The 17,562-nt window shown below is 40.2% G+C and overlaps 2 protein-coding genes across 3 annotated transcripts in view; one reads left to right on the top strand and one right to left on the bottom strand.

Annotated features, from left to right (window-relative positions):
• Positions 1-444: 444 nt before the first annotated feature.
• On the bottom strand, positions 445-8,901 carry LOC308099822 (ERO1-like protein alpha). Its single transcript, XM_080448633.1, has 15 exons — positions 8,709-8,901; positions 7,520-7,639; positions 6,343-6,426; positions 6,028-6,069; positions 5,668-5,744; positions 5,114-5,187; positions 4,626-4,746; positions 3,930-3,991; positions 3,453-3,479; positions 2,998-3,090; positions 2,663-2,909; positions 2,147-2,216; positions 1,605-1,691; positions 1,211-1,347; positions 445-953 (listed from the first exon to the last, which is right to left on the bottom strand). The coding sequence occupies exons 1-15, from the start codon at positions 8,790-8,792 to the stop codon at positions 893-895; spliced, it is 1,386 nt and encodes a 461-aa protein (XP_080304759.1). The 5' UTR covers positions 8,793-8,901; the 3' UTR covers positions 445-892.
• Positions 8,902-10,496: 1,595 nt separating this feature from the next.
• ccdc102a (coiled-coil domain containing 102A) overlaps positions 10,497-17,562 on the top strand; it is a 78,902-nt gene continuing 71,836 nt past the window's right edge. Inside the window, exon 1 of one of the 2 annotated variants that reach the window (XM_080426430.1) lies at positions 10,497-10,599. The gene's annotated coding sequence lies outside the window, so the exon portion shown is untranslated. The remainder of the gene's footprint in view (positions 10,600-17,562) is intronic. The other variant, XM_080426431.1, reaches the window with a different exon arrangement.

The following is a 17,562-nucleotide window of genomic DNA, read 5'->3' on the forward strand; positions in this document are numbered from 1 at the left end:
ATATCCATTCATCTTATTGGAGAATTTAACCTTTACCGACCACCATTTTAGACTACATTTCGGTGTTCGTTGCTGTTGTTTTAAAAAAAACTTTATTTACTAGAGAGAGAGAGAGAGAGAGAGAGAGAGAGCGAGCGAGAGACCTAGCGAAAAAAGCCGGGATAGGAAGAGGGGGTGACATGCAGAAAAGAACCTCGGGTCAAATTCAAAGGGAAGGACCTCATTTATATAGTGTGCTCTTAGCAGGTGAGCCACTTTTTCAACGTTTTCAAATTGAGATTGTTGGCTAGAGTGCCAGTAGCCAGCCAGTATGTGTGTTGACAAAAACAGGTCCAAATCATCATAGGAAATTGCACAGGTTTCCTGTTATTCAACTTTTTCACTTTTTGCTTTGGTACCAAATCAGATTAAAGTAAATGGAAAACATCATCATCATAATAATAGTACAATTAAGCAACAGGCTGCCAGAGTCTGTTGAACAGGTCTGCGGTCAGCCAACTTTATTTTCACAAACAGCAACATCATTTTAATTTACAAACAAATAAAAAAGTGTCAATTGACAAACTGTAACAAAACAAGAGCCACCAATATTATTGAGACTCACTAGATTGTAGTTTTTGTATTAAAGAATATTTCCTGAGCCATATACAGTAACAAGGATAGCCACCTGGAAGTAGGTTGAAACTACCGGTACATATTTGCATAGCAATCTCAAGCACATTTCAATAAAAGCAAGCCAATTTGGATGATTCAGTGTTGGCTACGATAGCTACACATTTTCCCATTGAGAAAAGTTACACATTTTCCCTATTGGGAAAAGCCATCCATTTCCCCCATTATTCTCATTGCATGAATGCTCATGAAGACTAATGGTCACAGATCTTTTACATCGTTACCGCACCTCTCCTAGAAGTGACCTGAAGTTCTTCAACTCTCTAATGCTGGTTGATATCCTGGAAGATATATTAAAGAATATATGTTAAAATCAAATTTCTATGGATGTGCACATGTGTTATATAGAGAGAACTACACTTGCAAAATTGACACATTTATAGTGTCACCATATGTTTCAGTACCTGCTACTTTAACTGTCACTTACTATTGTATTGCTGCCCCATGTTGTGCTTTTGTCCCAAGTGAAATTATTTTCATGTCACTGTGCACTGGATTGACAAATAATCTGAAATGAATTGAACTGAAAGTGTCTTACCTCCCAAAGGCATTAAAAAGGGAGACTATCTCCTGTCGACTAAGCTGGAAAGTGGGCCATTGGATGTTAGATTTGGACAGAGCCTCAATCTGTTGTTTAGAAAACAGTATTTTCAAGGCTGTGCCTAATCCTTGCGTCTGACAGGAAACACACACAGATGACACAGAAAGTTAGTGGTTTGCCAACATTTCCCCATAAGGAATATCACATTTATTTATTTTACTCTTCCATTTGCAAAGCACTTAATGCTTAATTTATAGACTACTCTTTTGTGTGCTGAAAGTTACAGACTCACAACACGATGCAATGCAAGGTGTAGTGAGCTTGTAGATTGGCTATTCTCGGCATACAACAAAATATCAGGCTTTAGCAACCAGAAAGTGGTGCCACTCACCTGGACCTTGCCCCATAGTCGACACTTGAAGCAGCCCACACAGTCCATGATCCTGGAAATGTTCCTGAATGTCAGCCTTATGTCTTCCTGAGGTCACCCACACACGGTGCAATCCACATATTTTCATGTTTGAGTAAAAACAAAGAAACAAAACAGCAGTGAGCATAGTTTCAAAAAGAATCCAGTGATGGTACATTGGACATCAGGCCCTCAGGTACTCACCTCAAAGTGCAAAACACATACAGTATCAGCAAGAGCTCTGAGTATTGCCTTGTTTAAAGTCTTTAAAACTGTACTGTATGTCCATGTACTTTGTCAATGTCAATCATTGTAGTTTTCTTCATACTGAGTGGCGAAATATATTCTTTGTATGAACCTGATTTTTGCCCCAAAGTGTTTCCGAGTTCTATGTTATGAGCAATGACTGAATCTTTCCCTCTCCCTGTGGCTTCTTCTGAAAGCAGGTTTTACTATTATATCCTTGGAATTCCGCTTTAAACAAGACAAATCTTCCACTGCCAGGCCCAGCAGTGGTTACAGACCTTAAGCTTTGCAGCCTCCACTTCATCTCCAGCAAACAGGGAGGTCTCATCAAAGTGCAGAGGGAAAGAGCTGGAGGAAGAATGAGATAGAGAATTCATTATAAACTACTGTTCCATTACATTTTACATAGTTGACATTATTACTCTGAGCGGATCATATTAACCAAGCAGGCAAGATCTCAGTGTCTTGCTCAAGGACACTTTAATGCAGGGGTTCCCAAATGTTTTCAGCTGAGACCCAAAGATAATATTGTTGTCTTCCCAGGATCCACACTTAGAAAAATACATACATACATATTTATAAGAAGCCCTATTTCAAAAATAGTGAAAATAGCCGATGTCCAAGCTCTTTCTTTGTATTCATTTGAAACTCAGTATGTACAAATGGACCGCTATGACTCCATATCGTTACATTTCTACTCCCCGAGTTAAATTAACACAAAATTATACAGTGTAGCTAAGATAGTTGTACTACTTTCTTTCACATAAAGTCACAATGTTTTAAATTTGGCTTACTTGGCATCCTGAAGGATGTTGAGGAGTATCTCTTTGTGCTTGCGGTCCTCCTCTGGCCTGCCAGTGTAGAGCTGGAAGGAGGGCTGCTGGAAGAACGGCAAGGCTTTGGCCAGGGCGCGCAGCTCAATCAGATAGAGGAAGTAGAGGTTGCGTAACCTCTTGGGGCCCTCATTGTTTGTCAGCTCTGAGTCAAAGCGCTGCTGGAACTCTGATATGTTGTGACCCCACTTCTTCTGAAACCAGCTGTCTGAGGGAAAGAGAGAGGAACAGGGAAGTTAATGAAAGGAAAGATCTAATAAACTAAAGCGCAGATCTTCAACCAAGACATCATTTACCATCCAGTAGATATCTGGCACTCAAGTGGACATTGATGCTGGTGTGGAGACCAGAGATGAGTCTGTAGAAAGCCCTCTTTTCCACACACTGGCCTGGAGGAGAGCAGAGAGTGGAGAATTAAGAAAGTGGGATAAAATAGTAGTAATTCTCAACTCGAACTAAATGCAACAGCAAGTTTTTTTTGTAATTATATGATCACTGATAAGTTTATACTTGTATTTATCAAAGAGGAAAACTGCAATGTTACAAAGTTACAGTGACATGAAAGATATGTACTACAAAACACACGAGTGCAGTAACAGCATTTAACACCATTTGAATACTGTATAAAATAAAACCTGGTACTATTTATAACAATTCAAAACATACATTGAAATGGGAATAAACCACTATATAAATATACTGCAAGGACAGCGCATTGATTCATGTATTATTCTGTATCTTAGCAACTTACCTTCCAGCCACCTGTAGAAGGTCCTTGCTGCAAATAAGACAATTTATTTAGACACACAGTCAGATAAAGCCTTTTATTATGTATTAATATAATGTGTTAAAGGACGATTTCCCCTATTTTCAACTTATCTTCATATAACTGGTGCTCACTAATGCTCATTATAAATTATGGTACAATTTTTGTCTACCCCGTGTCTCAGAGGAGGGCTGTGGACAGTTCAGAAACCCGCCTACCAGTGACATCATCGATGGGGAATCCTAGCTAATAGAAACGTCAGGCTTTCTATTCCTGGACAGTTAGCATGTTATAATGAAAGCCATTATTCTCGCGTTAATAAAAATGGGTGAAGTTGTCCTTTTTTTTGTTCTGTCATTTGTATTCTATTGTTGTCTTATTAAGGATTGTTATAATCTTTTGTATAGCACTTTTTGTAAGTGTTTTCAAGAGCTAAATCATCATCATGTAATGAATCCTCACCTTCAGTTCCTGTACTGCTGTAGAATGCAGTAGGATTTAGGGGTCTCTTCACAGTATAAGGTCTGCGAGGGAAAATGTTTCAAGATTTGATTAAAGCATTTAATTGTTTTGTTGATTGTATAAATGTTTTGAAGTAAGACAACTTGTCATTTTGGTACTTTACATAAAAACATGTCACCTTCAAGCTTATTCTTTGTTTTGAATTAGAATTTTACTATTCCTGCCGGCGGGCTGACCACCATGTCACCATGACTCAGCCAATAAGGAGTTCCCAATGCAGCTTCGCCCAAATATGAAATGTGTTGTCTAACCTAAATGTGTCCTCATTGCATCAGCAAACAAATCAGTCAGCTCCATATATGGGCACAAAGGCCCATATGAGCATATACTGATGACATCAGAGATCTCCATATATGGGCATAAAAGGGACAAGGACTGACTGATACAGAGATCTATGGGTATAAAAGGGGCTATCCATATATGGGCATAAAAGGGACAAGGACAGACAGATACAGAGTTCTCTAGGTCTAGACTGAGGTTCGGACAGCTACGTGGCCCGAACCTCTAGTACGGTATAATTCCTTTATGTATACTTTGATTTATATAGTTTTTTTTGCACTATTTTGTAAAACACTGTACTGACAAATGAAACAGAAATGCTTTCATAAACAATCTAAAAAATAAAGTAGTCTTTACTTGAAGCAGTTTTCCTCATAGATGCTGTTCCAGATCTTCCAGGCATCTGGCCCTTTGTAGCCCGTGTAGCGTTCAGGGTTTAATAGCAGGTCAACGTACTGAGAGTCTGGACACTCCTCATCTGTGATGCAAAAACAGATCACAGTCTCATCTACAGATCAGTATGAACTATTTAACGACCTGAATTCCATAACCACTAGATTGGTCATACTGTAGCAGCCAGTCATTCTGATTGTTCACAAATTATTTGTATATCATTTCCATAATCAATATAAAACATATAAGACATTTTAATTCTAATGAATTTAATTAATTTAACCAGAACCACTGAATTGGTCTCGGTCTTTCCACTCACTTTCCACTGTACTCTTCAATGAAAAGTGGGACATTTCTCTATTTAGTAATACAAAATGTACCCTTTGGCCATATTATGTGGGTAAAGGTTTAACTGACTGATTAATTGAACAAATGGATGAACCGTGTCCTACCATCAATCACACAGAAGCGCTCTGCCTCATCATCATGCTTGTTCCACTCCAGCAAAGCCTCTCTGGTCTTTTCACTGATGAGACAGAACCAGAATAAAGCCCAATGCATACTACAGTAGGAGAGCCGAAAAAGGTTTGGTTTGTCCCACACTACAATATGACGTCATTCAGAGGTTCGGGTGGGCGGATCCCGAGCTAAATTCGGCTGTTCGGTGCGTCTTTCCTACTGTAGCATGCATTGGGCTTTAGTTTTACCACCAATAATATAAAAATGCACGTACGTGTGTGAGTTTCACACTATGTCCAGCAGGGTGGAACCTCACACACTAAAAGTTGGGCACAAAATTCATAGCAGACAAATGAAACAAAATAAATCTATTCCTCTGTTCAGTTTACTGTCCAGTTTGGACTGGAGAAAATGCTAAATATATACCATAAGTAATTTGTATTTTTATGGATAAATAATGTGTGTGGTTAATAAATACCCGAGCAGAGTAGTTATGAGAATATGGATGTTTTTCTTTTTTTCTTAATGTTCATTTTTTTAATCACACCTGAGAGAGGAATCGACCGCTCCCAGCTGCTCCACCTTCTCACAGTCATCCATCTGCTCATTGGCCTCAGCTGAATACTGTAACACACACACACACACACACACACACACACACACACAAATTAAGGTTGAACATTGACTTGTGAAATGCCTAATTACTGTTATGTATATTCGTTGAAATATTTCTTAGCAAAATGCTTTGGTTATTACACATCAATCATTGCTAATTAAGTATAAATAAGTAGTAGTCAGGTGATGAAGTTTGGGTGGAGGAGGAATTTGTTGAAGAAATAAGAGTAGAATGAAAAGGAAAATCATAAAACGTCCATGTAACATTAATCATCATTATGAACAAATTCACCTTGTTGTGACTGGAGTATCTGATTCCTTCAGGAACCTCATTCTGTGAAACACAAGAGTTTTGACAGAGCTGATGTGAAACGAGCTTTGATTAACCACTGATCTATATTTCATTGTATGACGTGTCGTGCAGCGAAAATAGCCGATCTACAAGTTCACAAGTCATGACGTGACGCATTGTGATCTTGTAGATCTGCTATTTTGCCCCTTTTTTATATTAGATTTTTATTAAATGTTTTGCCTTCAATGACATGCCCAAAATAGGGACACCAGGATGAATGTGGTTAATGCTGGTAGGTTTGTCAAATGAACTCACAGGAGAGCAGGGCTTCACAGCACAATCCCTCAGACCACAGTGGCTGTTGTCCGTCCAGAAGGGACAGGGTTTATTCAGGTTTGCCTAGAAACAACAACCACCACATCAATAATAATGAGTGTGTCCACAAGAGCAAGGGTCTTCAAGGTTTTTCAGGCCAAGGACGCCTAGATGAGAGAGAACCGAAGCAGGGACCTCAGTCCTCACTACATATATTATGTATATCAAATTGGGTTGCAAATTCAACTTTTTTTGTTCTTCCATGCAACTTGATAAGAGGCGTTTTCAAAGCTAGCTCACCATTCATATTTAACTGATTCTTTTATCAATTAGGGCTGTGAATCGTCTGCTATCTCACGATTCGATTCGATTCCGATTCTTGGGGTCACGATTCCGATTTTTATCGATTTTTTCAAAACAAACAATTCTCGATTCAAAATCATTTTTTTTCGATTCAAAAGCGTTTTTTTCCGATTCAAACGATTCTCGATTCAAAACGATTCTCGATTCAAAACGATTCTTGATTCAAAACATAGGATTTCAGAATCAACTCCAATCTGCTGGCATGAGAACAGAGTACATTTATGTAGCTTTTATAATTGTAAAGGTTTTATCAACTGATAATAATGTAAACACACAAAGGTAAATCAAAGATCCTAAAAAAATTATAATAATAATAATATTTTTTTCTTTTTGGAAAATTGATTTTTTTTTATGAGAATCGATTCTGAATCGTCCAACAGTAGAATCGCGATTCGTATTCAAATCGATTTTTTCCAACACCCCTATTATCAATGTCTGTTGATCGTTCAGAGATTTGCTTGGAAGTATTCCAACGTTCTTTTGGGATGTCTCCAAGCGAAGTTGCAGCTTTGATGGCTTCATAGATTCGTTTGACAGCACTTTGCTAATAATGTTGGATTCATTTTAATGTGTATTTTCAGACATTGAAAAAAGAAAGAAAATGTTCCAATCACAGACAAATATTGGCAACCCCCTGTAGGAACTCTGAGGACATTTTAAAACATAGGGGTCCTGGACCCCCTGTTGAAGACCCATGCTCAAGTGGATATAAAGGTCAGGGAAATTCTGGAAAGTTAATGCATTTTCTAGCACTCAGTTAGAGTTAAGAAATTAATGTGTGCGTGTTTGTGTCTATGTAGTAGACTAGACCTACCTGATAGAATCTGAAATAGTCAGAGTTCAGCAGATTTTGAAGTTTGGGGTAAAGAAGGTCATTGTTGAAGGCATCGATGGTCTCAACATCACAAGTGCAATCATCAAGGTTACCTGTGACCTGAAATATGTCAGACATAACCTACAGTTTATCTTGTGTTCAAAGTGCAAAAACAATGGTCCTCTGCACTCTATACTGCAACAGCAACAGCAACATTGCCTTGCTACTATAGTACTACTATTACTAGCTTACTACTACTACTACTACTACTACTACTACTACTACTACTGATGATCATGATGATGATGATGACGATAAAGATCCATGGCACAGTTAAGATGGACTTCACAGTGAAGCTGTCATATGATACCAACAAATCTCCTATATTTTTATATCCAAAGCCCATTAAGATCCACTCAGCCTACTGGACTAGTGTATCTAATAGCAGGTTTAATTTAGCCTAACTGAGTGTTGTTGGATAAGTTATGTAATTTCCTATTGACAGTTTTACTTTTTACATATTAAATATTACCATGTACTTATTATTATTATTATTATTATTATTATTATTATTGTATCACTTGTTTACTTATCCCAAATTGTAGAGTGGGCACACTCACAAAAACGTCATCAAATCAAGTATACAGGAGTAGTAAAACCAGACATGGCATTTGTCAGCCTTGTGGAATCTGGCTTAACAGTCTATCAAACAAACACCAATATAAATAAATTCCACCCGAGTCGTCCAACGTTGAGATGCAGTGATGGAAGAAGTACTCACATGTTTTACTTAAGAACAAGTGTCAATACTGCAATGTAGATATACTGTTACAAGTAGAAGTAAAAGTACAAAAGTATCGGCATCAACATATATTTAAAGTACCGAAACTATTTGTGCAGTTTAGTAATAATAATCAAAATCTAAAGTTTAATATAATTGTAGTGGAGTAAAAGTACAATATTTTCCTCTGAGATGTAGTGGAGTAGAAGTAAAAGTATTGAATTTTAAATACTGAAGAAAGTAAAAATACCTCAAAATTGTACTCAAGTACAGTACTTGAGTACATGTACTTAGTTACGTTACACCACTGTAGAGTCTAGAGATGTTAAAGATGTTAGAGATGTTAGACACTAGGCTACTGTAAGACTACTGTAAGTGACAGAGCAGCAGGTTCAGTTGTTCACTCACCTTACAGAAGCACCTGTGTGCTGCCGAGCTCTGGCTGCTGGACACCCTGATACCGACCAGCACAACTAACACATGGAACTTCATATCGCACTGTTATGGCGACTATTCTACTAGAAGTCCAGTTAAATACACACTGCATGTAAGGCGGTGGCCAAACAAGCAACAAACACTACACTACGCCCGATAACAAGCATCCGTTGGCGTTCCAAATAACGTCATCTGCTTCCTGATGTGTCATTTGCACACATGGGCGACGTGAAATACGTGACAATGAGAGTGATACGTTGATAACTCTCACTTTGTAGTCAGTGTATTGTTATTGTGAGACCGTTGAATACATTAGGCTACTCTTGTTTCTGAAGTTTGTCGCGTGGTTTTGTTTATTAAATATAACTACAGTATCGTTGTTTATGTATCATGCATTGACGCTAAATAACCACATGGTGGTGCTACCAGCGTAATCGTCTGAAGACCAAATGGTAAAAGGCTGCAAGTCTGAACTGCAGTTCACACATGTGTGTTCACAACTTCTAAAAGATTGTCTAAGCACGCTTCTTTCACCATTCATTGTGGGATATATTTCACTACGTCTAAATGTATTTACCCTCTTTTATTTCTAAATAAGATTAAAGACTGCACAACCTCCAAAGTCGACTCGAGGGGCAGGTTCAGCCAGGGTGCAAAGACAGTATGCTATTTGATTTGACATCTATTAGTCTAATGTCATGTTTTTATTATAATTTACGTCTGGTGCTAATACACCCCAGTTAGGCAGGTTATGTTGGGTGTAGGCCTATCTATTTGGTGGTAAAAATAGGCTATTGTGTTTACTTTCATTGGCTCATTAGAAATTATATAGTATGGACACCTGCTGCTGTTGGTACTTCTAGAGCTACATTGTAGCTGCTCCAAGTAACTACATTTGGTATTATTATTTATATACTATAATGATCTTAATAGTCCAAGACTTGGACTACTCTCAGCATAGAGTTATGGCTCTCAGGCTCGTCTGGTGCATACATGGTTGGCTGTTTCAACCTAAGTACCAGGTGGGCTGGTGCATGTTGGCTGTTTCAAACTATAGAAGTACCAGCTGGGCTGGTGGCTGGTGCATGTTGGATAGGCTATTTAAACTATACAAGTAGGCTACCAGTTAGGCTGGTGGCTGGTGCATGTTGGATAGGTAAGTACCAGCTGGGCTGGTGCGTGTTGGATAGGATAGGTAGTACCAGCTGGGCTGGACCAGCCCAGCTGGTGCATGTTGGATAGTTAAGTACTGGGCTGGTGCATGTTGGATAGGTAAGTACCAGCTGGGCTGGTGCGTGTTGGATAGGATAGGTAGTACCAGCTGGGCTGGTGCATGTTGGATAGGTAGTACCAGCTGGGCTGGTGCATGTTGGATAGGTAAGTACCAGCTGGGCTGGTGCGTGTTGGATAGGATAGGTAGTACCAGCTGGGCTGGTGCATGTTGGATAGGTAGTACCAGCTGGGCTGGTGCATGTTGGATAGGTAGTACCAGCTGGGCTGGTGCATGTTGGATAGGATAGGATAGGTAGTACCAGCTGGGCTGGTGCATGTTGGATAGGTAGTACCAGCTGGGCTGGTGCATGTTGGATAGGATAGGTAGTACCAGCTGGGCTGGTGCATGTTGGATAGGATAGGTAGTACCAGCTGGGCTGGTGCATGCATCATGCATGCTTGGCTGGGCTGGCTGTTCTCAGCCCTGCTCGGCAGAGCCCCGCCCCTTTCCTCTCCACTCCCTCCTGCTAGAGATGCTACGAATCCCGGGGAAAACATTCCTGAAGGAAAGGGAACCGGGCGACGGAATAGCGGCTCTTATAAAAGACATTCCGCGGAGGAGGAGATTTTTCACTCTCAATTCGCACACAGGGTATGTATTCCAGTGTTGTATTTTTATTTTATTATTGTTTATTAATTTAAAGCTTGGCTGATAGTTTCACCACAAAGCCACTGCTTTGCAACACTGGTGTCAAATGACAGACAGACCCAACAACACGGCAGAATTTCATGCAAGAAAAGCATGTCTGCTTCTTTCTTTTCTACTAGTCCCTGTGTCTATAGTATAGGGGTTTCAGTTTAAATATAGTGCTGTATGATGAGAACTTCAAATAGACACTTACTTTTATTGCTTTGTCAACGATCTCAGGAACTGTTGCAAAAGGCACTTTTAGCTTTTGCTATGTAGGATACCTTGAAGTTGGCAAAATAGAATTATTAACATGTCGATTTTTTTGCAAGTGTCTGATTGTTTTAGCAAGCAACTGATATATTATGTAGACGTGAAATCAACGAAAAGCATAGCCCGTTCAGTTTAACTATATCGATGATGCTGCTGCCGAATATTTATAAGTATAACGTGCTTATAGGCTATATGGTGTGATATTGAAAACTACATCCAATTAAAACAAATAACCTGAATCGGTTGCTACTACCACACCATAGAGTTAATGTATAATATATCGTACCACACACCGACACACATCTCACTGGCTGGGATATCAACCTGGGCAGATGACCTCTGTGACATGGAAAATGTGACCCAGTGCACAGGACACAGTCATCATGAGTGGCACGATTAAAAAGAAGATACAAAGTATTTTGCACACTAATGTGAGGCTGTGTGTGTGTGTGTGTGTGTGTGTGTGTGTGTGTGTGTGTGTGTGTGTGTGTGTGTGTGTGTGTGTGTGTCAAACTCAGGTCATTGGAAACACACACACACATACACACACACACACACACACACACACACACACAAAGGATCGGAATATTAATAATGATTATGTTGAAATGGAATCCAAGCCGTCTGAGAATGCAACTGCTCTGTTGATATAAGAGAGTAAAGTACTGCAGAAGACTTATTAACATATTTGAAGACTGACTGGGAGAGACCCTGCCTATGGGATCATGGGGGAAGTCCCTGTGTGTCTCTGTATGTAGCTTGTTGCCAATGCAACCTGTTCAGTGCTGGAGATTAAGTGTTTGGGAGATTTTTCATAACGGCCAACATATGTCTTCCTCCTACTCCTAGCGGCTACGTTTATCAGCTCAGACTGCAGACACACCAGCATGCACCACACAGCTATAAAGCTGTCTGTTTTTGCTCTTGTTCTTGCGTACTCTGTTTCACTCTGTCATCAATTTAATCAAATTCAGTGTGTTGTATTGGCCTCGGTGTTGAATAGAATATCCATCTCGCACACAAACACACATGTGCATGGCACAGGCACCGAGGGATGACTTCTGTGTGTGGTTGTCATGGAAACAAAGAGTTTTCGAAGGGGAGGAACGAGGCCCATCTTCCTATGCACTGCAAGTGCTTGTGTAGATGTGTCTGATTATATCATTGTTAGTTTGTGTGTGTGTGTGTGTGTTTGTTTGTAAGAGATACTTTTGCTCATGTGTGCATGTGGGCACTCACACGTTTGCATGCCCACATCAATTATGATGAGCTTATTGTACGATCTGTCTCACCCTTACAGGTCTATTTGGTTATATTTGTAAACTCTCATTGTTAAATGAACACTATTCTTAGACTTTACTGTGTAGACCATGTCTGTGGCAGTCAGAGCTGTAAGTCCTTTGTCTGCCTTCCTGTGTGGAATAACAACATCCTATGTTTCTCTCTCACTCTCAACTCTTAGGCCATGATGCCCAATTCCTTAAGCTCTCCTTTTCTAAATTTTAACGAGATCCCACTCTCCTTCTATCCATCTATCAGACTCTCATCCCATCTGATCAGTCTCTCCCACCACCTTACGAATATCCATCAATCTTCATGATCCTCCTTTGCATTTCTTTGTGTCTCTCTCTCTCTCTCTCTCTCTCTCTCTCTCTCTCTCTCTCTCTCTCTCTCTCTCTCTCTCTCTCTCGCTCTCTCTCTCGCTCTCTCTCACAATCTGTTATATTGCATTACAAGCCACACCTAAGTACACCAGTCTGGTCGATCGCAGCTTAAACAGTGAGTGTAATGTTCCATATCTGACCATTAAACTGAATAGGTCTGTTGGTCTGCTTCCAGCTGGAAAATGCCCTCTATTTGTTTTGGTGCAATCAGAAGGAATTGGTATGTAGCCCCTCAGCCTGTGTGCCAAACTGACAGTGTACCTCCAATCACTAACCACATTCCATCCACGCACACATACACACACAGCTCTTAACACCCTCTTCTGGCTGCTTACTTTTCTTTCAACATACCCCTTTCGTTTCTGTCAATTTTTCCCATCTTTCATTTGCCTGGCTGTGTTGCCCTCGGTGCCTACCTCTGCCTTTCTCTTGTTTCCCCTCTGTCTCAAGCCTATTTTCTTTAGTGTTCTGTTTCAGTTTAACTGCCTCCCTCTTCCTCTCTGTTTTCTTTCTTTCTTTATGTGCACCTCTTATTCTCTCTCTCTCTCTCTCTCTCTCTCTCTCTCTCTCTCTCTCTCTCTCTCTCTCTCTCTCTCTCTCTCTCTCTCTTTCTCTCCCATTCTCTCTCTCTTTTCCTGACCTTTGCTCAAGTTCGCTGACTGATGCGCCTCTCAAAGGGCTGAAAAGTCAAGTTGCCGCCAGCATGGGGTCTCCAAATGATTTACTTCATCCTGCTCTGAGCTGTGTGAGTCACCCACACTCCAGAATGTAACAAACTGACAGTCCTTCGTCCCTGGACTCTCTGCCATCACACTGACACTGAGAAAGGTGTATTGCCGGGATAGGCAATGATTTTGATCGGGCGCAGATCTTTTACTATTATGTGTACGTTATGTTAAGTTATTATGGTATATCCATGCCTAGTTTACCCTTATTTTGGTCTCAGAATGGCCCCAGTGTTATCTCCTAATTAGCTAATGATATTTGAATGTTTGATACATTGTAACAAATTCTAGACATGGGTCTAATTATGTTTATTTATTTATGGGTGGCATCAGCCTCAACTGTAATGTAACGTCTTTTTAATGTGACTGTTGACTGTTTTGTGGTGATAGACACATTAGCTGAGGGAAACACTTAATGTGTGTGATTTAAAGGCCAGTGAGGTGGAACCTCCTGGCCAGATTGTCTCAGGATAGTTGATGTCCTGCACTAATGATATTGTTAATTGACTGCCTGTACAGAGGCAGTAAACTAGGAAAGTGGTGAGGGTTGACTTGCTGTCTTGTGTGCACCCAAATAATTAAGCTCACTTTATACGAGCAACACAGCTCTACAAAGTGTGAATTCGAAATTAAGACAAGCCTTTTGGTCACCACTTTAGGTGTGACAGTGTCAACACGGCGGTCGGTAATACCGGTTTGTTGATATTAAATTACCGACCAATTTAAAAGTTTAGTCGCACTTGATATAGATTTTTGGGTGCATGTGCGACCAAAATGGTCGCAATCTGGACTGAGGCCGGAAAGCTCTATAATGTGCACTACTTATGGCCCACTCGTGGAGCCCCGTAGCAATGAGAGCGGAGATATTCGTTTGCATCTCTATCTATGTTTGCTCACCAAAACGTTGCTCTGTGCTCCATAGTTATCGTTATGGATACAATATGGATTGTGATATAAAGATAAGATGATAATGTTAAACGGAACATGATGCTGTGACACGTTGCACCGTACAGACACTAGATTTTAAAACAAAGTTGTTTGAATAGAGGAGACATTGATAATAAAAAATATAATAAGAATATTGTTTTATTGTTTCACTGTTGACATCTGGGTAAAACCCATAATATTCCCAAATACAAGAGGTTAGCCTTTTCTTTGAAACTTACCATTCGTCCATGCAGGACAATTGATTTCACAGATAAGTAACGTAACTCCATCTGTAAAAGCTTATTTAGACCAATAATGGTATTTTATTAAACTCTCTCAATAATAAGTTAACTCCAAGTCTCAAATAAGTCTTTCCATCTCTGCAAGCAATAGGTCCAACTTCATCTCAAAACCAAAACAACAGGCGATGCCTTCTGAATTACCATAATTCCTCTAACCATGTGCATGGTAAATCTTTACCTTATATGACACACCCTAAGCAGCAACCCCTGGCAATCCTTATAATGTATCACCGATTTGTAATGGCCACAAACCATGATAGGAAAATAGCAAGTATTGCCCAAGCCTAGTTGGTGGGTGGATGGATGGATCCCTGTGGGGACTTGTCTTGTGTAATGTGTGAAATGTGAAAACCATGCATATATAAAAGTCAAATCGGGTCATGTAGGCATAATGTACTCACCCAATAAAAAGGACTATTTCATTCTTGAAGGAATTGGTGAGTTTCCGTCTGTGTGAGAGAATGTGTCTGTCTATGTTTAGCTATGTTTGTTTAGGACTTGGTAATTACCGTTGGCAGTGGAGTTTGCATTAGGGGATGATGGTGAAGAATGCCTTTGGTCTAGTGCTCTTCAATGGAGCTGCACTATCCAGATTTCTCTCGGGCTACAGGTCTCACAATAGCCCTCTTTAATTTCTGTGTGTGTGTTTGTGTATTTTGTTGGTAGGTTTATTTCTATGAATGTGTGTGTGTGTGTGAGTATGATTTATTTACATGTGTTCACATTCTTGATTTGGCTGCAATCACGCTGGTGAATGTTGACTTCCAAATCCCCTTTCCAAGCTGGGAAATACTCCCTGCTGTCTATACCAGGAAACAGCTATAAGTCACCCTGTAACAACGTACACACACACACACACACACACACACACACACACACACACACACACACACACACACACACACACACACACACACACACACACACACACACACACACACACACACACACACACACACACACACACACACACACACACACACACTCTCAGCCTTCCTGTCGGAGTGAAACCACTTAAATGACGTCATGGGCCAGTTCTGATGGCCTCTCAGTGAGCTGTCCTCCAGATGTAACCAATGAGAGCAACAGATGCTCGTGGTGGGAGGGGTCAGGAGACCTGTAGTTAAGTGTCAGAAGTCTCTCCTGGATTACTTATCTCTGTCTCCGAGCCCTTGCTTCCTGTGTGCAGCATGTCTTGGTGGTGGCCGTTCACTGGTTTGAGGCTAACTGAGGTTTCGTGCCCGTATTGGTCTATGTTCGTTAGAGCCCGAGCGATATGAGATTTCAGGGTCTGATCAGGAATCCTAGACCACTGGTTGGTTACCAATGTTTTGTCTGCTGTTGTGTTCAAATGTGCAAGCTTTTCTAATCAATTTGAACATTTATAAGCAAATTTAAAATAATAATAAAAATAGATTTTGATAGATATATAAAGTAAACACATAAATGGAACTTTTATTTAAACACTTAAGACATATTGAAAAGATCTGCAAGCTCACAGCTTTTAGATCTGCAATTTTTTCTCTCAGGCTACAGGTCTCACAATAGCCCTCTTTAATATCTTTTGAAAATGTTCTCCTATAATGACATTCCGAAAATAAGGACACCAGGTTGAAAGTGGTTAAAAATCAGGACATTGGCTGATACCCGATGTCGTCAAAAAAGTCAAATAATGGACGATTTATTAGCCAGACCGATATGTCGGTTGGGCTCTAACGTTCATGCCTTTATTTTGATTAAAATGCTAAAACAGCTCCTATGTGGATATAGTAAACGGTGGTGTTTCTAAACATTGGCTTTATATTGGAGCATGTTTGGGGTGAAATTGTGCCTACAGTACCTTATAAAATCATTTATATCCCATTTTCTCTTAACAGTGGTGGCGGTTTTATTGCAATGGCGCCCCCCCACACCACTTCTGAATGCACACAAGAGGAAACATTGTGACACCATTAATTGAGAGTGCTAACTTCAAGCTCCTTAGCCTTGTGAAACTGAGGCAGTAAAATGGTACGTAGGCCTAAATCCACTCCAGTCACAACTTGAAAGCGAAATATTTCTGGATCATTTATTGTAAGACATTCCTCCTCGGCTGCTATGATTGCCATTGGCCTTCTTAACCAAATGCTAATATTTGGCGCCAGTGGAGCCATTGCTGGTGATAGAATATGAGGCCATAAATCTGCTATGCTTTCTTTCACAATCCCCATACTTCCACATATGTGTGTATTAATGTATTTCCACACAAGTATTGTGTGTGTGTGTGTGTGTGTGTGTGTGTGTGTGTGTGTGTGTGTGTGTGTGTGTGTGTGTGTGTGTGTGTGTGTGTGTGTGTGTGTGTGTGTGTGTGTGTGTGTGTGTGTGTGTGTGTGTGTGTGTGTGTGTGTGTGTGAGTGCGTGCGTGTGTTGAGAGGAGCACACAGAGGTTTTTCTATGAGGCTGGCATCAGGCAGCTCTTATGGTGGATTTATTCATGTCTTTATTACACGTAGGGATGTGACTCAGGGCTGCATACGGGGCTGATATGGAGGTTGGCTCATACTGTATGCTGAAGTAGACATAATAGGCTAGATAGTAAGTTTATTAAATTAGATTCCATATGACTTTGTTATTACGCTCTGCTTACTTAGACAAAAAGACATGTGGCAAAGGTCATGAGACGGAGACAGACAACTGAACTGACCACACTACTACAGAGTCAGACAGAGTACTCTGTGAGGCTAATGTGTTGGAGTAAGCAAGGTTATAGAAAAGTAAGGTGTTAACCACATCTATCATTAGCCAATGTTGAGACGGGCTACTCAGGTATGTTCATTCAAGATTCAATACGTTTTATTCCTCAAGTCTGTATGTGCAGTGAAATGTTGGTGTGGCATACTCCACCCGACTGTGCTAACAATGGTGAGAGAAGGGGATAAGCAGGTATGCTCATCTTATGATGGTAGAAATTAATCCTTTGTCAGAAGTCATTCCTTCCTTCTCGGCCTATCTGTATAAAATCGAATAATAGTGTGGAAATGTCAAAGATAATGAGGT

Source organism: Gymnoscopelus braueri (assembly GCF_963280865.1).
Source record: "Gymnoscopelus braueri genome assembly, chromosome: 1".
Classification (NCBI taxonomy): domain Eukaryota; kingdom Metazoa; phylum Chordata; class Actinopteri; order Myctophiformes; family Myctophidae; genus Gymnoscopelus; species Gymnoscopelus braueri.